This window comes from Gorilla gorilla, chromosome 10 (assembly GCF_029281585.2).
Source record: "Gorilla gorilla gorilla isolate KB3781 chromosome 10, NHGRI_mGorGor1-v2.1_pri, whole genome shotgun sequence".
Lineage (NCBI taxonomy): Eukaryota > Metazoa > Chordata > Mammalia > Primates > Hominidae > Gorilla > Gorilla gorilla.
This window is the reverse complement of record NC_073234.2, coordinates 124,028,205-124,045,176: the sequence shown is the minus strand read 5'-3', so window position 1 is coordinate 124,045,176 and position 16,972 is coordinate 124,028,205. Positions and strand designations below refer to the sequence as shown.

Sequence of the window (16,972 nt, the reverse complement as noted above, 5' to 3'; positions counted from 1 at the left end):
TTTCTCTCAGTCTGTCCTCTCAGCATCCAAGCACACTTGAATTATGCTGTTTATATACTTCTGTGCCCTCTCTTTTCTACCTAACAGGTCTTGAGTGCTTTATAAGCATTCAATATAAATATAACTTTCATGCCTGCGTCACATTCCATCAAGGGACAGGTTTCTGTAGTAGGGGAGTCTGTGTTTTTTCCCAATATTTCTCTCACCTCAGATATCATTGCTTCAATCTTGGAAGGCAACTTGGAGTATTTTTCTTGGGCTTCATTCCTAGAAGCAGAAACATATTCACTTTGAGTCTTTGACTCTCACAGATGTCAGGTGCAGTGAAGTGTGGTTTTATGGTCTTCACACAGACGACATACACCAGATTTATCTTAGCAATATTTGCTCCTCTGAGAAGGAAATTTCACTGCTCAAGTCTCACCTTGAAATAGATTACTTGGAGCTGGGCGTGGTGGTGTGCTCCTGTAACAGCTATTGGGGAGGCTGAGGCAGGAGGATTGCTTGCTTGAGACCAGGAGTTTGAGACTGCAGTGAGCTATGACCACGCCACTGCACTCCAGATTCGGCCACAGAGCAAGACCCTATTACACACACACAGAAGAAATAGCTTACCTGCTGCTAAGCTACTCCTTTTTCCTTACATATAGTAATTACTGCTGTGCTGGAGCTCACCATTCAGCCTGCACCATCCCAGGCTAGGGGTTAAGATCAAGAACATTATTCCATGTGCCTGGACTTGAGTCCTGGCTCTGCCATTACTCTGTGTGCCCTTGAGCAAGGCACATTCTCCCTCTCAGCTTCAGTTTCCTCATTTCTAAAGGCAGCTTCGAGGATTATATGAGCTGATGTATGCAAAGCACCTACCACAGGGTCTGGCATTGACCACAGGCTCAGGAAACGTTAAGCGTTTGTGTTGTGAGGCTTTGCAGGTGATGAAACTATTCAACTCTGCCGCTGCAACGTGAAAGCAGCCAGAGACAATATGTGTACACCAATTAGTGTGGCTGTGTCCCAAGAAAACTTTATGAAAATGGAATCTTGAATTTCACACCGTTTTTATGCATCACAAAACATTTTCCAACCACTTAAAAATGTAACCACCATTCTTAGCTCACAAGCTGCACAAAACCACGTGGCAGGCTGGATGTGACAGACAGCTTGCAACCACTCACCTCCGCTAATCAGAGAGTGACCTGCAGGCAGTCTTGGGTCTGTTTAGAGTTCCTCAGTCCCCTGTCCCTGAAGGATGGCTATTTCCAAACCTGCTGGGGAAGGGTGAGGGGCCTTGGTTCTAGGGGTCTCACTTCCCCTCTTGTGGCTTCAGTTTCCCTGTCTGTGCCGGCAGGGTGAGCTTTTGGCTCTTTCCAGCTGCAACTTCTTAAGGTGGCTGAGACTGTGTCATGGCGAACACCTGCTGGGTCTCTGGTTTTCATTTTAAAACAACCTGTGTGCGGCTGGGCATGGTGGCTCACGCCTGTAATCCCAGCACTTTGGGAGGCTGAGGCAGGTGGATCACCTGAGGTCGAGAGTTCAAGACCAACCAGCCTGACAAATGTGGAGAAACCCCATCTCTACTATAAATACAAAATTAGCCGGGGTGGTGGCACATGCCTGTAATCCCAGATACTCGGGAGGCTGAGGCAGAAGAATAGCTTGAACCCGGGAGGCGGAGGTTGCGGTGAGCCGAGATTGTGCCATTGCACTCCAGCCTGGGCAAAAAGAGTGAAACTCCATCTCAAAAAAAAAAAAAAAAAAAACAACTCTGTGCAAGGCAAGATACGAGTATCTTTCTGTGCATGTCCTGAGCCCTTGCCTGGTGCAAAGCCGCAGGGCAGACCCTGGGAGACCCCCTATTCCCTCCCTTCTGGAAGTGTCTGGGTATTCTCAGGCCTCCCAGCCTTTGCCTCTGCTGTGCTCTCTGCCTGGGATGCCCACCTGGCTTGTCATCTCAAGTGCCACTTCTTGGAAGCTCCTCCTGTTAACCTCCCTCCCCCACCCAGGGTGGAAGGAGAGGCCCCTCCCTTGCTCACCGCAGGATGGCACTCACTGCGCTGTGTCATTGTGGCATGATGTTCCACCGAATTGTTTACTCGCTGGCTTCCCCATTGGATGGAGGGCTACCAGAGGGCCACAGCCCAGAATTGCTGGCCTTTAGACCTCAGGGCATGCAGTCTGGAGTGCCAGAGTTGGTCAAATGAACAAATTTAGGATGAAGAAATAAGATAAGCAGGCCTTGCCCTTGTGGTGTCTGTAGTCCAGCTCCCTAGAGAGGCTGTTGGTTGCAGCTAAAAGGGCCTGTACTGTGCATCTACAGAGAGTGTTTTGAGTCCTGCGAGAAGAAATACACCATATTTGCAAACCCTTTGAAGATTCATATTTTGTGTTTTTCGCTCCCCGACCACCTCCCACCCCTCCCCACGCCCCACCAATTTTGGGCAAGAAGCGGGACCATTCTCCTTTTTCTCTGGTCACTCCTGTCCTTCAGGGGGCTCCCTCTGGCCCCGACGGTCCATTGCTGCTGAAGTAATGCTGTGGCCTTTCTCAGTTTGGGCCCCACCCAAAACCGAAGAACTTCTCCCCAGAAAGCTTCTACTTGGTTCTTAGTGTTTTCACAGTTATGGGAACCCAAGAACAGTGTCAGACCTAGGAGGTGCCCCACTACCCACCCTGTCTTTATCAATGTTGTCACCAAAGCTGTCACAAACAATGGGGTGTGGGCTGTCACATGGCCCTGCCTAAGTAACCACATTCTCGCTTCCTCCTTCCACACACAGCCATTGGGGGTTGCTCGGATCCGGGACTGCCGCAGGGGGTGCCACAGCAGTGCCTGGCAGCGTGGGCTGGGACCTTGTCACTAAAGCAGAGAAGCCACTTCTTCTGGGCCCACGAGGCAGCTGTCCCATGCTCTGCTGAGCACGGTGGTAAGTGCTGGCTTGCAAAACCACAGGGAGTGGCTGGAGGTCCCCATGGGCCAAGGGCCTGCCTTATAGCTGCTGGCAGGCTTGGGTAGGACCGCCAGGCCCTTCTTGAGCTGCAGCCCCTGGGGAGGGCAAACTGAGGCTCCTCCGACTCAAGACTAAAGTCTTCCTGGAGTCTGTGGCCTTATTCTGTGACTCTTCTGAATCCTGCTCCTGCCAACTTTTTTTTCCTTCTTTTTTTGAGACAGGGTCTTACTCTGTCACCCAGGCTGGAGTGCAGTGGCACAATCATGGCTCACTGCAGCCTTAAACTCCCGGGCACAAGTGATCCTCCCACCTCAGCCTCCTGAGTAGCTGGGACTACAGGCACACATCGCTGCATGCAGCTAATATTTTTACCTTTCCTAGAGATGGGGTCTCACTTTGATGCCCAGGCTGGTCTCAAACTCCTGGCCTCAAGCCTCTTGCGTTGGCCTCCCAAAGTGCTGAAATTACAGGTGTGACCCACCAGCCCCAGCCTCCCATTAACTTACTTCCCTCCCTGGCCAGTTTGCCTGCAGCGTCTGGCTTGGCAGCATTCTGATTTTGAAAATCAGAGAAACCATGAGTGTTTCCCTAGAAATGATCTTATCCTCTCCTTTCCTGGATGGGAAACTGAGGTCGGGAGCGGTGAAGGGATTTGTTTAGGGGCGGAGCTGAGATTAGGTCTGGAAGACTCCAGAAAGTAGAGGGAGTGCAGGATTTCTCTTGAAGCTGCATGTTATGGACGCATAAAAAAGTTCTTTTCAGAGAAAGATGCATTCTTCCCACTTTTTATAAAACTGAGGAAATGACACTTGTCTGTGGCAAACTATTAAAATATTAGAATTAAGATATTATTGTTAGCAAAAGGGAAAACAATAATAATAATAATAATTAGAATACTTGGCTGGGTGCAGTGGCTCACACCTGTAATCCCAGCCCTTTGGGAGGCCGAGGCAGGTGGATGGCCTGAGCTCAGGAGTTCTAGACCAACCTGGGCAACATGGTGAAACCTCGTCTCTACCAAAAATACAAAAACTTAGCTAGGTGTAGTGGTGTATGCCTGTGGTCTCAGCTACTTGGGAGGCTGAGGTGGGAGGATCACTTGAACCTGGGAGGGGGAGGTCGCAGTGAGCCGAGATTGTGCCACTGCACTCCAACCTGGGTGGCAGAGTGAGACCCCGTCTCAAAAAAAAAAAAAAAAATTAGAATACTCTTATTAGTTTGTATTTGAGATACTTTCAGGACACTAAAAGGAAATGGCGGGGGCCGGTTGTGCCCTGCTGTACACACATTCACACACACACACACACACACTCACACACACCCCATATTGTCGATATCTGGGCTTCTGTTGCCTGGAATTCTCTTCCTCTTTCCTTTCTTCTGTTTTCCTTTTTTTTCCATCTCTGACTTTGAGGCCCCCAGAGCCAGGCCCCTCAGTGGGCCGGGGCCTCAGAAGGTGGCTCCCAGGCCCTCAGACAGCCCCAGAGTCTCTTCCGAGGCCGTGCCCTGGGTGGTTGATGCCTCCCTCAGCAGGCTTGGCCAGCAGCCAAGGGAGTTAAACCTCAGAGAGTGGAAGGGCTGGGCTGCTGGGCTGGGCCCAGAGTGGGGCATTCAGAGGAGCTGGGGAATCAATCATCCGAGAACCTTGGAGGGTGGACAGTGCCCCTTTTACAGATGAGAAAACTGAGGCTTGAAGGGGAGAAGCAGCTGCCTCTGGCGGCGTGGCTTCTGGCTGCAGGATGCCCATGGAGCTTGTGGTGACCCTAAGCCTGTGTCTCGATTTCCTTTGCTGAACTTGAACAGGAAGATGGCAGTGGGGGCCAGTGGTCTAGAAGGAGATAAGATGGCTGGTGTGTGTGTGTTGGGGGTCTGTGTTTGTTAATCTGTCTGTCTACACAGGGGTGTTTAGAAAACTGTTTAAAGACAGTTGTTCAACTAACCAGATGTAGGTCTCATTGAATTCATTTGTGCCAAGTACCTTACTGCCTCTGGATCAGGCCAGCAAGTTTAGGTTCCAACAGGTGTAACTTGGTTCTTGGTGGGGTGGAGGGTGGGGAGGGGGGTGTAACAAAAAAATCTCAACTAACACTGTGGTTTGCAAGCCACCAAACATTAAACAGATTTACAGCATATCTGTGCTATTAACTTTTTGTGAGGAGGGCTGGTCACCGTGGCTCATGCCTATAAATCCCAGCACTTTGGGAGGCTGAAGCAGATGGATTGCTTGAGCCCAGGAATTTGAGACCAACCTGGGCAACATGGTGAAAACCCATCTCTACAAAAAATTTAAAAGTAGCCGGGTCTGGTGGCATGCACCTGTAGTCCTTGCTACTTGGGAGGATCGCTTGAGCCCAGGAGTTCAAGCCTGCAGTGAGCTATGATTGCACCACTGTAGTCGAGCCTGGGCAACAGAGCAAGACCCTATCTCTAAAATTAAATAAATAAATAAACCTTTCATGAGGGCGATGATAAGTGGGAAAAAATGTCTACAGAGACTCCCTGATGTGAGTTGAGGTAGATGATGGAAAAAGGTTGGAACGTGTCAGCTGGCAAATGTGGTGTGAAAAGTGTGAAGACAGCACGTGCTGTGCAGTTCTGTGCACGTTCCCCTGCCTCAGTCACATGTCCTCTTCTGCAGAGGCATTTAGTGAGGCCCCTGGGGATGCCAGGAGACCCAGGAGAGCTCCTGCCCTCCAAAAACTTGTGGTCTGGCGGGGGCAGCAGAGCAGACAGCCACAGTGGCTGCCAGCCACTGGGGCAAGTGTTGCGAGAGGTGTGTGCCTGCCCATTGGCTAAATCCTGGGCCTGTGGCCTGATCAGCAAGACAGCTGTGGTTCCTGCCTTCTGGAAGTTTGGGAGTCAATGTGAATACATTTTTAGAAAGTAAATGAACAGCAGAAATGATTTAAACACGGGAGGTGACTAATCATGCCTGGGGCAATCTGGAAAGGTTGCTGGGAGGACTCAGCATTTCCCTGGCCCTCTTCAACCCACAACAACCCCATAAAAAGCGGGTGCTACCATTGTCCTTGTATTCCAGCTAAGGAACCCACAGCTCAGAGAGGTGAGGTGAGTTGCCCCAGGTCACACAGCTTCTAAGGGACAGAGCTGGGGATTGACCTGGTTTGATGTGACTCCCAGGGCACAGCAGGGCAGGGCAGGGCCTGTCCTGTCTATCCAGATTTAGATCTGCTGCCTGTGCCTCAGTTATCTGGGGTCTTTCCTTCTCTTGGTGACTACTTGACCCAAACCCTGAGATGCTCAGTCTTTTGAATTTTAGCATTCCAAGATCCTGCCCGCTCTGACCACCAGTTTCAGGATTCCCAGTGCAAGGTTCCTAGCGGCGTGGAGCCCCACGAGGATCTTTCCTGAGCAGCTCAGGGCGGCCACACGGCGGGGTCTCTGGAGCTGGAGTCTGGGCCCCCTGCAGCCTGCTCCTCCACACAGCCTAGATGGGGCCCATATGGGGTCTAGATGGGGCCTGGGCCAGAAGCAGCCTGGTTTTAGGGCGAAAGAGGCAAAACGAGCAGTCTCTGACCTACTCTGTCAGGCAAGTGTTGAGACAAATAGGGCGTGGTCACTGGAGACCCCTCTGTCGGAGCCCTGCCCTGGTCCCACTTCTGTGGGACTGTTTTTTGGCCTTCCAGGAAGAGGAGAGGTGGAAGGTGGGGCCTAGGAGTGATCCCGCCGCTCCGGGCCTTGCTTGCTAATCAGTGTGATGGCACCGTTAGAGCCAGTGAACACAGGGGTGAAGAGGAATGAGGTCACCAGATAGTGAGAGGATGAAATCATCCCTCCGCGGGAGGGGCTTCCACATATGTCATTTTTATTGTTGTATAATACATTTACTGTAGCAAATATTAAGGAGGTATTATGCTACCTGTCATACACAGTGAGAAAACTCAGCTCCTCCGCCTTCTACCTGTGTGGCCTCAGCTGAGACAAGATCTCTCAGAGCCTCGGGTTTTCTTTTCTTTCATTAAAAAAATATGTTTTTTTCTTAGAGACAGGGTCTTACTCTGTCACCCAGGCTGGAGTGCAGTGGTGCGATCATAGCTCACTGCAGCCTTGACCTGGGCTCAAGCCATCCTCTGGCCTCAGCCTCCCGAGTAGCTGGGACTATAGGCATGCACCAGCATACCTGGCTAATTTTTAATTTTTTTGTAGATATGGGTCTCAGTATGTTGCCCAGGCTGGTCTTGAACCCCTGGCTTCAAGTCATCCTCCTGCCTTGGCCTCCCAAAGTGCTAGGAGTACAAGCTCGAGGCACCATGCCTGGCTGAGCCTCAGATTTTCTTTCTGTTAGATGGGCTGATGCCTGCTCAGCTGTGGCCTGGCTCCAGGCTGCTGTGTCTTAAAGCCCGTGGGATGGCAGGGACCAGGCTGGGGTGACCAACAACCCCCCACCCCCAGTTTGCCTGGGAGTGAGGGGTTTCCGGGGTTGAGGGACTTTCAGCACTGACACCAGGAACATGTAGGATAAGGTGGTTGCTTTAGACAGGCCCAGGAAAGGAGGTCTGGGCTTTCCGAATGTACCAGGTCTTATCATAACAGGTACGGAGGTCTCTGCTTTCTCAAAGCCCAAACACCCACGGGGGAGGTAGAGAGGCCGCCATCTCCATACCCTCTGAGTCTGAGACCTCCATTTCTTCTGCTCATCTGCCTACAGCCCCAAAGAGAGTCCCCCAGATAAAGTACCCCCGGCTGGAAGCCAGCGTCTGGGACCTTCCATACACTCATTCAATTCTCATGATGATTTTTTTTTAGCAATATTGCCGGTTTTACAACGAGGAAACTGAGGCTTAGAGAGGGTGAAGCAACCTGCCTGAGTTTACACAGCCGCTAAGTGGGGGCAAATGTGGGATTTAGGCCCCAGCCTCTCCTCCACCCCAGCTGTCTCTGGGTGCAGGAGGCTGTGGGGATGGCTGTAGGGGAAGGGTGGGCAACAGTGACAGCCTACCTGAAGAACTGGGCCCCAGCACCCTCCGTGTTTCTGTGTTATTATCCCAGCCTCCGGGCTGCTGCAAGTCCGGCCCTGACTCACCAAGATGCCTCCCCCAACCCGGGAACCAGGGAGACCAGGCCTTGCAACTTTGCCCCCACCTTCTCTGCTTCCAGGAAGTGGCTGAGGGCTTTGCCTTCCAGGAACAGAGAACTGCCCAAGTGGGGGTTGGTGGCTGTGAGTGTGCTCATAAGTATGAAATATGTCTCTAGGCTAATGGCTTCTTCCTAAAGTCCCTGCCTGCAGGAAAGTGGGGCCAAGGTTGGGCCGTAGATTCTTCCCCCAGATAAGAACTCTACCCCAAAGAAACTCTGCTGCCCTGAAGGCAAATTGGGAGGCAAAAGTGTGTGTGTGTGTGTGTGTGTGTGTGTGTTACATTTATTAAGCACCTACCGTAAGCTTGGAATTTTTGTTTTCTTGTTTTGTTTTGAGACAGGGTCTCACTCTGTCACCCAGGCTGGAGTGCAGTGGTACAATCTCAGCTCACTGCAGTCTCAACCTTCCAGGCTTAAGCGATCCTCCCACATTAGCCTCCCCAGTAGCTGAGACTATAGGTGTGCATCATCATGCCTGGCTAATTTTTCTATTTAAAAATTTTTTATTTTATTTTTGAGGCAGGGTCTTGCTTTGTCACCCAGGCTGGGGTGCAGTGGCACGATCACAGCTCACTGCAGCCTCAATCTTTCCAGGCTCAAGCAATTCTCCCATCTCAGCCTCCTGAGTAGCTGGGACTACAGGGGCACACCACCACTCCTGGCTAATTTTTTGTATTTCGTAGAGATGAGAGACGGGGTTTCACCATGTTGCCCAGGCTGGTCTGGAACTCCTGAGCTCAAGCAATCCACCTGCCTTGACCTCCCAAAGTCCTGGGATTACAAGAGTGAGCCACCGTGACTGGCCTAATTTTTCTATTTGTGTCGAGATGGGGATCTCACTATGTTGCCCGGGCTGGTCTTGAACTCATGGGCTCAAGTGATCTGCCTGCCTTGGCTTCCCAAAGTCCTGGGATTACAGGCATGAGCCACCATGCCCACCAGCCTGGAACTTTTGAATCTATCCCCTAGTTGCATTCTCTCAACAGCCCTGTGAAATGGGCACTGTTTCTTATCCCAATTTTACAGATGGGAAAACTGAAGCTCAGGGAGGCAAGCATCTGTGTCAAGGTCATACAGCTTGTAAGGGACAGAGCTAGGACTTGAACATCCTTTTTGTCTGACCCCACATCTATGCTTTCAACCCTATGCCCTGCATGGCACCCGGTAAATATGTGGCGGGCCTTTCTGGGGGACATAACTTTCAAGCTCCTCCTTTTTCTTACTCTGTCCTCCCTCTCCCACCCAAGTCCACAAGCCCAGCCTTTTGTCTTCTCAACTAGGTCAGGTGTCTCCTGACGGCTTCATGCCTTCCTGAACCTCACTGGGTTTCAATCTGATCTTGACCTCTCACCAGCTGTGTGTCTTTGGGCAAGTCACTTCACTTCTCTTAACCTCAGTGTGGTCCTTGGTAAAATGGGGATAATTGTGAGGGCCAGATGTCTCTGGTGCAAATATCGTAAAGTTTGGTTTAAGAAAGTATTTTTTTATTTTTTAGACAGAGTTTTGCTCTTGTCTCCCAGACTGGAGTGCAGTGGTGTGATCTTGGCTCACTGCAACCTCTGGCTCCCAGGTTCAAGCAATTCTCCTGCCTTGGCCTCCCAAATAGCTGGAATTACAGGGAGCACCACCATGCCCGGCTAATTTTTGTATTTTTAGTAGAGACAGGGTTTCACCATGTTGGCTGGACTAGTCTTGAACTCCTGACATCAGGTAAGCCACCTGCCTTGGCTTCTCAAACAGTTGGGATTACAAGCGTGAGCCACTGCACCTGGCCTAAGAAATTATTTTAAGATGTGGGTTGGGTGTGGTGGCTCATGCCTATAATCTCAGTGCTTTGAGAGGCCGAGGCAGGAGGATTGCTTGAGGCCAGGAGTTTGAGACCAGCCTGGACAACATAGCAAGACCCCGTCTCTACAAAAAAAAAAAAAAATTAAAAATTAACCGGATGTGGTGGCATGTGCATGTAGTCCCTACTACTCAGGAGGCTGAGGTGAATCACTTGAGCCTAGGAGGTCGAGGCTGCAGTGAGCTATAATTGCACTACTGCACTCCAGACTGGGCAACAAAGTGAGACTCTGTCTCTAAAATAATTAAGTCAATAAATAAATGGAAATAAATTAGTTTAAGATATGATCAGATTTGCATATTTGAAACCAACATAGGCCTGGCACGGTGGCCCACGCCCTGTAATCCCAGCACTTTGGGAGGCCGAGGTGGGCAGATTGCTTGTGGTCAGGAGTTTGAGACCAGCCTGACCAACATGGCGAAACCCTGTCTCTACTAAAAATACAAAAATTAGCTGGGCATAGTTGTGTGCGCCTGTAGTCCCAGCTACTTGGGAGGCTGAGGAAGGAGAATTGCTTGAACCCGGGAGGCGGAGTTTGCAGTGAGCCAAGGTCGTGCCACTGCACTCCATCCTGGGCAACAGAGCGAGACTCTGTCTTGGAAAAAAAAAAAAAAAAAAAGAAACCAACATAATTCTAACTAACATATGAAAGAGATCAGATTGAACCTGGAAGGTGAGGGGCCCGTGAGTGAGTTACAGTCACCCGAGGAATGATGAGCAACTGTTCGTTCATCCAAATCATGTGAATGAAGTACAAAGGAAGAGACTGGAAATTGTCCGGGTGCTATTCTTGAATGCCCACTCTGCATCAGACACTATTCTAAGAGTTGTGTGCTGCTGAAGGGTGTTATGTCCAGGGAACGCAGGAATATCTGAATCCTGCCCCAGAACGTGGCTGTCACTCACCATAGGATTCTCAGCATAGAATTTTTAATTCTGTAAACACCAGCCAGTGCCAAGGAGAGCATGAGGGGAGAGAAAGAAAACAAGAAAGCACAGGTGTTTGCAATGCCAAGAAGAAAGATCAATGAGATGACCAAACAAGAGGCACTGTCTTTTCTGGCTACCTAGTAGGGAGGACAATGTAGAGTCTCTGAATAGACAGTGGTCCTACCCACAGGCACACTCAGTGACTATAAGCTTCCTGAGAGCAGGGCTGTTCTGAAGAGATTTGAGTTTTCTCCTGGCCATGGAGAGTGTAATTAAGTAGCCCTGGGCCCTTGAAGACTTATAGTGCAGGTTGACTGAAAGAACTAAATCAGCCAATCTTTGCTGAGAGGTTGTCATGCAAACGAAGTGCTAAGGGTCTTGCATGCATCCCTTCATTTTATCCTCACAATAGGCTGTGAAGTAGGCACCATCATCCCTGTTGTGCATTGTGCAGGCGAGAACACCACCAAAGCAAATGGGACCAAGCCAAGACATTGAGAAGGAATGAGACAAACTGAGACTCTGAGGACTGGCAAGGGCTATGGAGGGTGGAAGCAAGATAGGAGAAGGAGGAAGACAGACATATAGAGGTGGCATGGCAGTGGGCAGGGAGAGGGGGCAGCAGGTAGAATCAGACTCCAAGAGGCCTCAAAGGTCCAATAAGCAGCGGTATCTGGGAGGTCTGTGGTTTCCAAACTCTTCTGCTTATGGACTTCGTAAGTGGTCAATTAATCTATGAATTCTGTGCAGGTACTACTTTACTCTTATGATAGATTATAAATAATGTAATACTTGAAATTAAGAAGGAGTGACATGAGGTCGGGCGCAGTGGCTCACGCCTAATCCCAGAACTGTGGAAGGCCAAGGTGGGCAGATAACTTGAGGCCAGGAGTTTGAGACCAGCCTGGCCAACATAGTGAAACCCCGTCTCTACTAAAAATACACAAATTAGCTGGGCATGGTGGTGCATGCCTGTAATCCCAGCTTCTCAGGAGGCTGAGACAGGAGAATCACTTGAACCCGGGAGGTGGAGGTTGCAGTGAGCTGAGATAGCGCCACTGTACTCCAGCCTGGGTGACAGAGCAAGACTCCATCTAAAAAAAAAAAAAAAAAGGAGTGACATGAAAAGTTAATAGAACTAGAAGCAGAAGCACTAATTCTTTCTACACCCCAATGGATTGTCTTGTCCACAAATAAAGTGGCTTAACCAAAATGGAGAGGGAGGCAAATCAATTTCTATGCACCATCTAGAAGAAGTTAAAGGGCCCTCCTGGATGGCTTTATTCATGTTGATTAGTAATAATAATAACTGCTACTGGCTGAGGATCTTCTCCATCCCAGGCATGTCAGGGATGCCTAAGTCCCCAGTCCCTGCTCTAGACCAGACATGCTTCCAGCTGTGGCAGTAGAGGGTGGTGGTCTAGGGTGCTTGCTAAGCCCAAGGGTGAAGCTGTCTTGACATCCCTCCGCCCGTTGTCTCCTCCTAGGTGCCATGCCTCTGCAACTCCTGCTGCTGATCCTACTGGGCCCTGGCAGCAGCTTGCAGCTGTGGGACAGCTGGGCAGATGAAGCCGAGAAAGCCTTGGGTCCCCTGCTTGCCCGGGACCGGAGACAGGCCACCGAATATGAGTACCTAGATTATGATTTCCTGCCAGAAACAGAGCCTCCAGAAATACTGAGGAACAGCACTGACACCACTCCTCTGACTGGGCCTGGAACCCCTGAGTCTACCACTGTGGAGCCTGCTGCAAGGCATTCTACTGGCCTGGATGCAGGAGGGGCAGTCACAGAGCTGACCACGGAGTTGGCCAACATGGGGAACCTGTCCACGGATTCAGCAGCTATGGAGATACAGACAACTCAACCAGCAGCCATGGAGGCACAGACCACTCAACCAGTGCCCACGGAGGCACAGACCACTCCACTGGCAGCCACAGAGGCACAGACAACTCGACTGACGGCCATGGAGGCACAGACCACTCCACTGGCAGCCACAGAGGCACATACCACTCCACCAGCAGCCACGGAAGCACAGACCCCTCAACCCACAGCCATGGAGGCACAGACCACTGCACCAGCAGCCATGGAGGCACAGACCACTCCACCAGCAGCCGTGGAGGCACAGACCACTCAAACCACAGCCATGGAGGCACAGACCACTGCATCAGAAGCCACGGAGGCACAGACCACTCCTCTGGCAACCACAGAGGCACAGACCACTCAACCCCCAGCCACGGAGGCACAGACCACTCCACTGGCAGCCATGGAGGCCCTATCCACAGAACCCAGTGCCACAGAGGCCCTGTCCATGGAACCTACTACCAAAAGAGGTCTGTTCATACCCTTTTCTGTGTCCTCTGTTACTCACAAGGGCATTCCCATGGCAGCCAGCAATTTGTCCGTCAACTACCCAGTGGGAGCCCCAGACCACATCTCTGTGAAGCAGTGCCTGCTGGCCATCCTAATCTTGGCGCTGGTGGCCACTATCTTCTTCGTGTGCACTGTGGTGCTGGCGGTCCGCCTCTCCCGCAAGGGCCACATGTACCCCGTGCGTAATTACTCCCCCACCGAGATGGTCTGCATCTCATCCCTGTTGCCTGATGGGGGTGAGGGGCCCTCCGCCACAGCCAATGGGGGCCTGTCCAAGGCCAAGAGCCAGGGCCTGACGCCAGAGCCCAGGGAGGACCGTGAGGGGGATGACCTCACCCTGCACAGCTTCCTCCCTTAGCTCACTCTGCCATCTGTTTTGGCAAGACCCCACCTCCACGGTCTCTCCTGGGCCACCCCTGAGTGCCCAGACCCCATTCCACAGCTCTGGGCTTCCTCGGAGACCCCTGGGGATGGGGATCTTCAGGGAAGGAACTCTGGCCACCCAAACAGGACAAGAGCAGCCTGGGGCCAAGCAGACGGGCAAGTGGAGCCACCTCTTTCCTCCCTCCGCGGATAAAGCCCAGCCACATCCCAGCCACATTTCAGCTGAGGTCCAAGGCAGGAGGCCATTTACTTGAGACAGATTCTCTCCTTTTTCCTGTCCCCCATCTTCTCTGGGTCCCTCTAACATCTCCCATGGCTCTCCCTGCTTCTCCTGGTCACTGGAGTCTCCTCCCCATGTACCCAAGGAAGATGGAGTTCCCCCATCCCACACGCACTGCACTGCCATTGTCTTCTGGTTGCCATGGTCACCAAACAGGAAGTGGACATTCTAAGGGAGGAGTACTGAAGAGTGACGGACTTCTGAGGCTGTTTCCTGCTGCTCCTCTGACTTGGGGCAGCTTGGGTCTTCTTGGGCAACTCTCTGGAAAAACCCAGGGTGAGGTTCAGCCTGTGAGGGCTGGGATGGGTTTCGTGGGCCCAAGGGCAGACCTTTCTTTGGGACTGTGTGGACCAAGGAGCTTCCATCTAGTGACAAGTGACCCCCAGCCATCGTCTCTTGCCTTCCCCTGTGGCCACTTTCCAGGGTGGGCTCTGTCTTGTTCACTGCAGTATCCCAACTGCAGGTCCAGTGCAGGCAATAAATGTGTGATGGACAAACGATAGCGGAATCCTTCAAGGTTTCAAGGCTGTCTCCTTCAGGCAGCCTTCCCGGAATTCTCCATCCCTCAGTGCAGGATGGGGGCTGGTCCTCAGCTGTCTGCCCTCAGCCCCTGGCCCCCCAGGAAGCCTCTTTCATGGGCTGTTAGGTTGACTTCAGTTTTGCCTCTTGGACAACAGGGGGTCTTGTACATCCTTGGGTGACCAGGAAAAGTTCAGGCTATGGGGGGCCAAAGGGAGGGCTGCCCCTTCCCCACCAGTGACCACTTTATTCCACTTCCTCCATTACCCAGTTTTGGCCCACAGAGTTTGGTCCCCCCCAAACCTCAGACCAATATCCCTCTAAACATCAATCTATCCTCCTGTTAAAGAAAAAAAAAATGGGACTGGGAGCGGTGGCTCATGCCTGTAATCCCAGCACTTTGGGAGGCCAAGGCAGGTACATCACCTGAGGTCAGGAGTTCAAGACTAGCCTGGCCAACATGGTGAAACCCTGTCTCTACTAAAAATACAAAAATTAGTCAGGTGTGGTGGCACATGCCTGTAGTCCCAGCTACTGGGGAGGCTGAGGCAGGAGAATTGCTTGAACCCGGGAGGCGGAGGGGGGTTGCAGTGAGCTGAGATCACGCTACTGCACTCCAGCCTGGATGACAGAGTAAGACTCCGTCTCAAAAAAAAAAAAAAGATTCAATGACCCTTGTTAAAGCATGGTAAGGAAGACTTTGTTCAAGGGGAGTGGGACTCTCTCGATCACTGCAGGGACTGCAGCTATGGGATTTTGCAGTGGGGGCATTTGGGCTCAACTATGAGTACAGCAGGGGCAAGTGGGAACTGATAGCCAGGGAACAGGGTTGGATATCTGCAGCTGGAAAATTACCAAGAGGAAACATCAGGGGAAGGGGAATTCTGGCTAAACTGACTACTGGGGATGGGTTCTCAGTCATTTTCTACACTGACCTAACAGGATTCATACTGGAGGCAGGCCAGGGTGCTCAGACATCACCGGGGGGATGGTGGCAGATGAGGAACGTGATCAGATATAGGAGGTGATCAGATATGGGAGGTGATCAGATATGGAGTGGTGGGGGGAGGGTTGTTGCTAAGCTGACTTAGCAGAGTTCTTGTTAGAACTGGATTTTATTTATTTATTTATTTTGAGATGGAGTTTTGCTCTTGTTGCCCAGGCTGGAGTGCAATGGCGCGATCTGGCTCACCGCAACCTCCGCCTCCTGAGTTCAAGCTATTCTCCTGCCTCAGCCTCCTGAGTAGCTGGGATTACAGGCATGCACCACCACGCCCAGCTAATTTTGTATTTTTAGTAGAGATGGTGTTTCTCTATGTTGGTCAGGCTGGTCTCGAACTCCCGACCTCAGGTGATTCACCCGCCTCGGCCTCCCAAAGTGCTGGGATTACAGGTGTGAGCCACCACGCCCGGCCCAGAACTGGATTTTAAAAGGAAGTGCACAGATGGGCTTAGGAGAGGACTCAGGGGCCTGACTGATTAAAGCTTGGCCAAGCACGGGATCTTTCCCACTCTCCAGAAGCTCACCCTGACCTCTCCTTTTCACTCAGGCCCTGTCTCTCATTAACAGCCAGTAGCTTATTGGTGATCCTAGATGCAGCCTGCAACCTTTTGTACAACTCATAGAAGCACTGATTTGCTGTCAAATGGAAAAGTTCAAGCTGACAAACTTTTTCTTAAAGGACCAGACAGTGAATATTGTAGGCTTTAGCTGTTGCAACACCATAGCCTCTGTTGCAACAACTCAACTCTGTCCTTGTAGTACCAAAGCAGCCACTGACAATATGTCCATAAATGAATGCGCATGGTTGTGTTCTAATAAAACTTTATTTACAAACGGGCGGCAGGCTCATTTCAGCTCCGTCAGTTTGCTGACGCCTGATTTTAAGCATAGGGTGGCCAGTCGTCCCAGTTTGCCCGGAACTTTCTTGATTTTAGCACTGAAAGTCCCATATTCCGTGAAACTCAGCCCCAGTAAACCAGGTTGGCCCTGCTATTTAAGCAACACTTGCATTATCCCATTCAAAACTCACACTACCTTGTGAGGGTCAGGTCACCGCCCAGTGGATTCACCTTGCCTGCTGCCTAGACAGAGCCGATTTATCAAGACGGGAATTGCAAGGGAGACAGAGTAATTCATGCAGAGCAGGCTGTACAGGAGAAGGGGATCAGAGTTTTTAACGACAATTTGGCGGGTAAGGTACTTGGGAAGTGGGGAGTGCTGATTGGTCAGGTTGGAGATAGAGTCATAGGGGGTCGCAGTGAGGTTTTCTTCATGTCTTCTGTTCCTGGCTGCGATGGCAGAACTGGTTGAGCCAGAATACCAGCCTAGGTGGTGTCAACTGATCCATCCAGTGCAGGGTCTGCAAAATATCTCACGTAGTGATCTTAGGTTTTACAATACTGATGTTATCCACAGGAGCAATTTGGGGAGGCTTAGACTCTTGGAGCCAGAGGCTGCATGACCCCTAAACCATAATTTTGAAACTTGTAGCTAATTTGTTAGTCCTGCAAAGGCAGATCGGTCCCCAGGCAAGAAGGGGGTCTTTTCGGGGGGAAGGGATATTATTAATTTTGTTTCAGAGTCAAAACATGAAC

At 51.1% G+C, this 16,972-nt stretch overlaps 1 protein-coding gene and 1 pseudogene across 3 annotated transcripts; one reads left to right on the top strand and one right to left on the bottom strand.

The window, feature by feature from the left end:
- Window positions 1–16,972, bottom strand: part of LOC129526019 (basic proline-rich protein-like) — a 328,162-nt pseudogene that overhangs the window by 268,887 nt on the left and 42,303 nt on the right.
- Window positions 2,770–14,355, top strand: SELPLG (selectin P ligand). 3 transcript variants are annotated; one of them, XM_019038803.4, is made up of 2 exons: window positions 2,770–2,924; window positions 12,309–14,355. In XM_019038803.4, the coding sequence occupies exon 2, from the start codon at window positions 12,314–12,316 to the stop codon at window positions 13,547–13,549; it is 1,236 nt and encodes a 411-aa protein (XP_018894348.2). In that variant the 5' UTR covers window positions 2,770–2,924; window positions 12,309–12,313; the 3' UTR covers window positions 13,550–14,355. The 3 variants fall into 3 exon arrangements, with proteins under 3 accessions (XP_018894348.2, XP_063550354.1, XP_063550355.1); XM_063694284.1 differs by lacking the exon at window positions 2,770–2,924 and adding an exon at window positions 5,918–6,017; XM_063694285.1 differs by lacking the exon at window positions 2,770–2,924 and adding an exon at window positions 5,985–6,012.